Genomic DNA, 9,137 nt, shown 5'->3' with positions numbered 1-9,137 from the left:
GACCAGTCCACTCCCACAGAGAGGGCCTCCTTAGAGTGCCGTCGGCCAGACAATGCCGGCTGGCGACCCCCAGGGGAGAGCCTTCTCTGTGGCAGCTCCTGCCCTCTGGAATGACCTACCCCCCGACCTACGTACAGTTGCGGACCTGCGCCTTTTTCGCCGAGCCCTGAAGGCCCATCTATTCCGTGCGGCCGGCCTGGCGTAGTTTGATTATGTTTCAGTGGGGGGTTTTTGTATGGGTGTGTTTTTAGAACAGGCCTGTTATTTAATTTGATTTTAAAACAGAAACTATTTATTTATTATCGTGGTTTTTAGTATCGCCTGTTCACCACCCTGAGTCCCGCAAGGGAGATAGGGCGGTATATAAATTTAATAAATAAATAAATAAACTTAAAGCTATCTATAATTTTTCCCCAAACTCTCAGTATCTTTCTGGGTAGGGTATACATTTCATAATCAAAGATGTGTATTTCCAGATATTTCTTACCTGCCACTTGACCTAGGTTGTGAATCCAAGTATTATGTAAGTCTCTTGGTGGACAAGGAATGAGGAAAGCACACACCAGCACAAGGATCATGGAGATAACCACAGTGAGTAAAAAGATGGCAGTGCGCAAATAAGGCATCAAGGAACCGGTTGTCTTCTGCTCCAAACCATTGTTCATTTCACTTGGGTACTCTTCTGTCATACCCTCCGAGAGATGCTGCTTGGCTATACCAGCTTCCACATCGGAATCCACATCCTGGATTTCCCCGAGGGGACTTTTCCCATTTTTAACTCCACCATTCTTCTGCAGATTGAGGACCAAGTCATCTTCGCTCTCATCACTGTCAGCCTGAGTGAGAGGGTCATATTCTCCAAGATCTGGACTCTTTTTACCTGAAAAGGTAGGTGGAAAATGAGATGTATGATGAAAGAACCTGTGGCATTTTTAGGACCACTAAAAATGATCTAAAAGAAAGGAAGGCAATTTAGTACATAAGGTAATGGGTATGCTTGCTGCATGGAGATGACACTATTGGACAGAAGACAAAGTCTGCCTATATTTCAAAAATTATTTTGAATTATATTATTTTATTTTTATTTATTTATCAAATTTATTGGTCACCCATTTCAATATAGGCAGAGCTTTTCTAAGAAAAAATGGGTATGGATTATCTGTTAATGCCTTCATTTCTATAATAGAAAATAATTATCTGTGAAGCTATGACTGTATTTTGTTCCTTTATAGTTAACCTATATATGCCAAAGTTCTGTCCCCTTAGCCATCTTTTTGGTGAGGCAGTTAAAAAAAATTCTCTCACCTGCTTTCAAAGCACAATAATTAAAAAAACCTTTGATTTTGTAGCCTATCATTGTTTATGGTCTAGTACTGTAAACTTACAGTGGACAAGAAAATTTTACCAAAGTTTTGTTTCCCGAAAACCCTTTTGTTTCCTGATAGACCCTTTCAGACTGAACACAAATATAATTGTGATCATTTCCTTTTAATGTAATGCCACTCTCTTGCACGGCTGTCCCATCACATATGTAACAGTACTTGATATATCCAAGCTTTAGTCCAAGCAGCAAAGCTATTACTTTTAGATCTTTGCAGATATTCCAGTTGTGCTTGGTGTACTGGATGTGCTTCAACAACAGTTCCACATATATTTCTTTCCTACGTGCAGCACAACTAATAGGTATTGAAAGTTGTATGTTGCCATTGTGTAAAAACAAATGGTTTCTATAAAACGGTATGTGATAGTTTAAATTACAGGTTATTTTCATGATTAATAGCCAAAAATCTATAAATGTGTTCAGGAAGCAAAATATTTGTTTAGTGTTATCACAGCAACACTTTTCACAGTATTCCTAGAGGAATGTTCAAAACACAAAACAGGTTAACAAATCATTTTGACTTTACAGCTCAAATAGAAAGGAATTTTAAACTACTATTATCAGTGCATACTTATCTGGAAGTAAGCATGTATAACAGTATGATTTACTTCCCATAAATATGCTTGAGATCACAATTTAAGGTTGCATGAACCATATCTAACATGGTTTACTATTGCAAGAAACATGCCTTCTATTACTATACTTTTTAAAAAGAATCTCACACAAACCCAATCATATCAATTTCACCAAAAGACTAAGTTGTCCATTTCTTTTGCCTGCTTTGGATAGGCAAAGCAAAATTGACAAGTAAAAAAAGGAGTACCTGTGGATTACTCCGCTAGTTGTTGCTGACGATAGAGGGGGCGGTACTCATCTCCGTTTCAAGGCCATTGAACCAGTGCTCTCCAAAGAGATTTCCGTGGTCATGTGGCCAGCATGACATCACAGGGCACTGTTACCTTCTCACCAACGTAATACCTATTTATCTACTTGCATTTGTATGCTTTTGAATTGCTAAGAACTGGGGCAAGGATGGGAGCTCACCCCATTGCGTCACAGTCAGGTCTCAGACCTGGGCTGCAGGCTTTCCAGTCAACAAGCCCAGCATCTTAATCACCAAGCCACCACTCACATAACCCACATAAACCCATATAAAAATAATTTATAAATAAATCAGCACCTACATATGCCGATGTGCTACATGGCACTCAGTGGCCTATCAAGCTCTTCATCTGAAATTGTGCTTAAATATCCTTTTAATTACAATAAAATTAAGTGAAAAGTTAGCCTAATGCAAAACAAATATCCCTCTTTGGGCATCCTCTTTATTACCAAAAAAAGATTAAGTTAACTTGAGGATTAAGATATTGTGGCAGGAGGAGCCTCACTACTTTGCTTTGATTCATGAATGTTTTGAAACTTATGTGGCAGCTATGGAACTGTCACATTTCCACTGCTTTGAAAATGTTATGGACACTGTGTGTTTTCAATTTTATCCCGTTTATTTACTACCTCATTCCCCATGAATTCTTTACTTTTTTGCAGTAAGATTTAAAATACATTTTTAAATGTAACAAAATCTATGCTAATCAAGTATCAAATGCAAAGTAAAACATACTATACAAACCCAATTGGAGCTAAATATTCTCAGTGCCTGGAGAAAAAAGGGAAAATATGGGATAGATACTACATGACTGCATTTTAAAAGGAATAATAATAATTACAGAGAAAAGGCTCTATTTGATAGAAAGGAGAAAAAAATGCTTTAAAAAGGGATTACTTTTCTAATGACCAAGGCAGCTGAGAGAATTCCCAATCAGAAGTGCATTACCTCAATTCTCCAGGATTTTCTCTTCCTGGGAATTTGTAGATCTATGCCAAAGTAAATAAGATAAAGGAAATACAGAATCTGAAGCCCACCATTATTAATCCAATTCCAGCATAAAAGAGGACAAGGCTTTCTCCTCATTTATTTTTTTTTGTTTGCCATTAAGTCAACCTTAATTCCTCACACCTGCCCAGACAGGTTCCTGGAGTTTCCTTGACATGATTTAAGAAGTGGTTGCTATTGTCTCCTTCCCAGGACTGTGTGTATGTGACTGGCCCAAGGTCATCCAGCTGGCTTCATGCCTAAAGCAGGGCTAGAATTCAGTCTCTCAGTTTCTATCCTACTTTTAATTATGACACCAAACTTGTTCTCTTTACATTTATATAAGATACTTGATTTACTTTTGCTAGTTACAACCACAGGAGCTAGATGAATATTCCAAAGTTTTAGCTAATAGCAAGATGTTAACTATCAAAAGAAAAAGCTTCTTAGATGTACTTTCTCATTTCTATCTGAATTTTTCGGGCTCTAACTCACCAAATCAAATTATGTGCCATAATGCACTCATTCAATCTGCATTTAACTGGAATTTTTCCAATTATTTTTCCAGAATTTCCCAATTCACTGAAGAGAGCACAGCTCACAATTCTTACTGTTCAATTCTCTCTAAATATGTTTCTCTGCATCTTTACACAAGGTTACAGCCTTTAAACCTATTAAAATGTAAAAAAAAGACAAACATGTTTTTTCATCATATTCCTGTATCATCCATCTCACTTAAATGACTTAAGTCTTAAGATTAAGAATAGCCCAATAGAAAATCCTGGACAAGATAAGCCAAGCTGTACAAGAAAGTTATTATTCATTGAGCTTGGTACACAGCTTGATGTGCAACCTCACTCAACCATGAAAACCTTAAAATAAGACTTTAAACTTCAGGAGATATAACTATAATTAAAGAGATGACAAAAACCCAGTTAACTCAACCACAACCTTCCCAGCACTTTCACCTAACAGCTGGGCAGATTACAAATGGACAGCTGCTACCACATCCAATAAACAAGGATTGTATTATTTATTCTCCCCTTTTCTGCTAAGAAACAAAACAAAGTATTCCAAATCCAAAAGCATTATTTAAACCCCCTGAAAATTCCATGAATGAAGCTGAAGATGACTGCAACATAGTATCATAGCTAAAAAAGTATCTGGCTCCCATTATCACTATCTGTCAAGTTCTCAAATAATTTCTTAACTTCCAAAACAAGTTATTCTTAGTGAAATGTAAATATTTGCAAAAATGCTGGCTAGCAATATATTGATCCAAACTGCTCTTGGGAACAAAGATTGCACAAACAGGCAGACCTATTTTTCCATCTCTGTTGCAACAGTAAAACAATACCTGTTCATTCCTCTATCTCAAAGCTTCACCCCATCACTTTCCCTGGGACCAGCACTGCCTCAGTTTCTTTTGCCATCAAGGTCAGCAACGTTTAACCCTTCCTCCCCACAAAAGAACTGGGTCGTCTGTGCACCTGTATTGCGCATCCACAAACGCTTAACAAAGATAGCCAAGATTTATCTCATTCGCCTCTCCGCTCCTATAATAATTATCCTTTTTCTTTCAACCCATTCATCTTTCTTTTTCGCTATCATGGTCAGAGATAAAGGGAGGAGGTTGGTGGGTCTATTCTCCAGATGGAACCCGGATGCTCTCTCGGACTGAGAAATCTGAGTCTCAAACGCCCCAGCCCTGCATACTCCAGAGATGTCATCCTCATCCTGCCCACTCCGCATTTCCCACCAGCGTTTGGCGCGCTGCAAGTCAAGACCCCTACCTGGCAGCTTCAGCGCCCGTGACAGCACCGTAGCCATGCTGGCGACAGGAGACGCGCATGCGCTCCACTCTTCTGCCGCCTGGGAAGTGTAGTTTTGCAGACAGAAGCATTAGGGTGTTAATGGTCTTTAGCGTGCTTGCACGAAAATTACGTAGATGGGAAAACAGCCGACAGTCTGCGTTTGTAATTAGCTTTGCAACTGTATATATTTTACAGCTGAGAGCGCCTTGAGTGATCAGAGTAAGGCATTTTGTTTTTCTAAGTGGCCGGATCATGTGACAAGAATGCAAGTGATCCACTTCAGCTTTCCCTAAACTGCTGGGTACCAATTCTTCATAGTATCCTTTCCGGCTAGGACACTAAAAGAGATAAGCCAAACTTTGCTAATATTGAAACTGCGACTTCTGGGAGATAATTAATATTCAGTTGGCGCATAGTTTGGCGGCAGGACTTCTCCTCCTCCTTCCCCCCCCCACCCACCCACCTCGGTCATTCTAATACAGTAAATCAAAAGTTTCAATCAAAGGATTTCAGTTTGTAAGTTCCTTTTCTTCGAAAGAGACAGCTGTGAGGCACTGGAAGGGACGAGAGTCGACAAGTGTTTTGCTGGTTTTTTTCACGATCTGATTATTTTATTTTGCTTTCCGACAGAAAAAAACAGACCAAACAGAATGCTTCTTTCCTTGATATACTGGGACTACAGTTCCCATTTGGGGAGCTGAGGAGAGTTGTATTTTAATCGGGGGAGGGGGAAGCAATTGGCTGGAAAGGTTACTTGTGTTTCAGTCGCGGGAGGGAGGGGCATTAGCGGGCGTCTTCGGGCAACAGTCCAAGGATCGGAGAATGAAAACGAGCTTTGCAATCAGGATACTCAGAGTTTCCGCTTATTTTCAGGATCAGGATGTTTTTCTATGACTGGAATGCGTTGCTTGTCCTTTCTCTAAAGAAATTATGGTGCAGCTTTTCTTGGCACCAACATTTTCGATTCTGCAGATAGCACTGTCAATATTTGTAGTCCCAGATATATAAACATTAATGCCTCAATATTCAACACAATTTTGATTTGCAACCAAAATGAACTTTGGCTCCAGTTAAGAACCTCAGCAGCCTACAGAAGGCTGACAGTGATCTGAAACAAGCCATGGGAGTATGTGTGATGCCACAGTCTTTTTGACCTGGATCAAAATACCTTTTCCAATGGAATGACACTAATGCCATAAAAAAAAACACCTGTAGTGCATGCATGAATATGTAAACATAAAATCATAGGGCTGAAGGTACCTTGGAGGTCTCCTAGTCCAACCCCCTGCTCAAGGGAGGAAACCTTATATCACTCCTGTCAAATGATTGTCCAATCTATTTTTGAAAACCTCCAGAGATGGAGCACTCTGGGAGACAAGCTATTCCATTGATTGTTCTCGCTGTCAGAAAATTTACCTTATTTCTAGGTTAGATCTCTCTTTAACAAGTTTCTACCCATTACTTCTTGGATGGAAATGTTGCATTATTGTAAATAAAATCTATATTAACCCCTTGGCTGTCCTTGCAAATTCTTGTTCAGATTTTTTTAGCTACCTGGAGAAATAGTACAACAATGATCTGACCTGCTCAAAAGGAACTTTCTTTTTCATAACAGTGTCAGGATAGAATAGGGATGGTGTCAGCCTAAGGGAGTTTGTGGTTGAAGCATGTTGTAGGAGCAGTCTAATCACTTGAGTGGATATAGATGGTCTCAACATCTGTTTGTACCACTGGCAGACATGGAGAGAGGCTCCAGCAGCTATTGGAGGGAACATTTGCTGTTCTGGCAGGACAGAGTTAATTTCTCTTTGTTGCAACTACTGCTTAGATAGCTTTCCATAGAGCCACAGTTATGGATTAGTGAGTCTAGGATAACAACATTGAGGGGTTCCAGAATGATTGGACAGAATCAGATGGATCAGCAACCAAGAAAGACGCCAAAGCCAGACAAGATGGTGTGGATCAAACTGACTGAGGAACTGGTAGCATAGTGATAGCTCAACAACAATAACCAATCAGTAAGTAGTTTAGGGGAGTAGAGATGCTTAACACTAAGCAGAGACTCTACCAATCATCTCATGGAGTTTAGCTGTATTTTGGCTGCAGTGGAGCCAGTGAAAATCTTTGATCTGGCTGCAGTGGCAATAATGACTTGACTGCAACTGACAGCTTTTAAGGGTGGGGAGCTGTGATGTCCTGCTCAGCTGCAGGAGTGGTGATGACCCAGGGAAGTGTTGCAGAAGACCTGGGGACCCAGGTGCCAAATGTGAGTGGCAGCAGAAGAGCAATCAGACTGATAGTTCAGTTGGAGGTTGACCTGAGTTTTACAGCTGCCATGGAGCCGATCATTCTGAGCAGCAGCCATCTTGCCCCTGTGGCAAGGGGGACTGAAGGGGACAGGATCATATACCATCTTTGCTATCTTATGTCAATGTGTAGCATCAAAAAACCCCACAAAAACCTGGAAGTAGATGGGGAAAGACTTTAGCTGTAGCTGGAGTGGATTATGTGGAATGGAGTCAAGCAGAAGCACCTAAATTCCCTCTGGGAGGAAAGTAGAGAAGTGCAATGGTAACCTTCCTTATTGCCCTAGTCAGTGGTGAGAGCTATAGAGTTTGCTCCCTTGTTCACCCACAGTGAGAGTGTATGAGGATTTGGGGTGTGATAAGGTGAGTGTGGTGATGGTAGGAGGCAGATTGGCAGACATTAAGAACCCAGTGGTAATTGGTCACTATAAAAATCAAAATTATTGTATGTAAATGCTCTTGTTAAAATGTACAGAATATTGTAAATTCTATTTCTAAGTATTTTTATTTATTTATTTGACTTGTATGGTGCCCATCTGACCTAGAGGATGTTTATTTTCATAACAAAATGTTCCTAGATCTTTCCTTGTACAGAAAAGTTTATATCAAAAACCATGTGAGGATTATTAAGATATCATAAGACTTATCATCTCTGCATTTTAAAGTCATTTTTAAAAGACATAGCAATGATTTCTTTAGTTTTTTAAACATTGATTCCAAATTAAACCATTTTGCTTTTTGATAGTTTCCTGGAGTTTTTATTTTGTTGCATCAAAGATGCTATGTAACTGTTTTCTTTAATTTCACAGCTTCAGTATAGTGATAGCTCCCAAACAGAATCTAGAATGTGGGAATATTATATATTATTCTTCATAAACTGTATCAATAAATGAAGCATAGACAAATCTGATATCAAAGGACTTTCCAACTTTTTAGTTCCAAAAGATGGAGTAATTGTTTCCTATAGAAAACTCTATTAAAAATAATCTTCAAATCTCTATCCAATCTCGAGAAAGAACTTCTGCAGTCTGAAAATTTTGCAGGCTGGCTAATGATTTGGAGATTATGTCCCAAGACAAGATTCTTATGTTGTTTAATTTATGAACAGCTATGGGTTTTTAGTACATTGCCCAAGATACATTAGATAAAATGATAGCATGAATATTGCAGTATCTCCCAAATAAAATCATATTTGTTCACTGAAAAAAACATACAGGTTAATGAAAAGCTATCTAAACATTGTTGCTAATTGTTCTTTTCCATGCTTTTAGTCACGCCTCTAGCCAGTGCTATTTCAAAATACATATTTCTTAACAATGCTTTACATAGGTAATTTTAGAAGCATAGAAATTGCTGTTCAGTATGAAACCGTCTACCATCATAGCTTTATTAAGTGTTCCTTATCTTACTTGTTCAGGTTTTAAATGTTTCCAGGAATTTTGGTTTGCTGAATGTTGTTGAAGAAAACTGCAATGTGTTTGCCCTTCTGAAATGAAACCCATGTGATATAGATTATTGTTTGGACATCTTTTAAACTATTTGTTTTTCTTGGGTTTTGTTTTGGCACCAAGAATTGCTGTTTCCCATTAAGCAGGGGAACACATCTCGAGAATCATGGCTTTGGAAGCTCCTTTTAATACAAATCTGATATTATACATTATTTTTTTAATACTAGATCCTCTGGCTTAATACTTGTGGCTCTTGGAGACTGCTTAGGAAGCCCGTCACAGGAGGTGTCCCTGTAACCTCATCTATCAGTTCAGTTG

The 9,137-nt window shown here is 38.9% G+C and overlaps 1 protein-coding gene across 1 annotated transcript in view; it reads right to left on the bottom strand.

The window, feature by feature from the left end:
* The window catches only part of FAM234B (family with sequence similarity 234 member B), a 28,236-nt gene extending 23,113 nt beyond the window's left edge, over positions 1 to 5,123 (bottom strand). The window contains exons 1-2 of the mRNA XM_015817667.1: positions 5,045 to 5,123; positions 488 to 880 (exon numbers count right to left, since the gene is read on the bottom strand). Of these exons, the coding sequence (XP_015673153.1) occupies positions 488 to 880; positions 5,045 to 5,081 (430 nt within the window). The 5' untranslated portion in view covers positions 5,082 to 5,123. The remainder of the gene's footprint in view (positions 1 to 487; positions 881 to 5,044) is intronic.
* Between the last annotated feature and the right edge of the window lie 4,014 nt (positions 5,124 to 9,137).

The sequence above is a fragment of the Protobothrops mucrosquamatus genome, unplaced genomic scaffold (genome assembly GCF_001527695.2).
Source record: "Protobothrops mucrosquamatus isolate PMUCROS unplaced genomic scaffold, P.Mucros_1.0 scaffold620, whole genome shotgun sequence".
Taxonomy (NCBI): Eukaryota; Metazoa; Chordata; class Lepidosauria; order Squamata; family Viperidae; genus Protobothrops; species Protobothrops mucrosquamatus.
The sequence above is the reverse complement of the archived record's forward strand: the minus strand, read 5'-3'. Positions and strand labels throughout refer to the sequence as shown.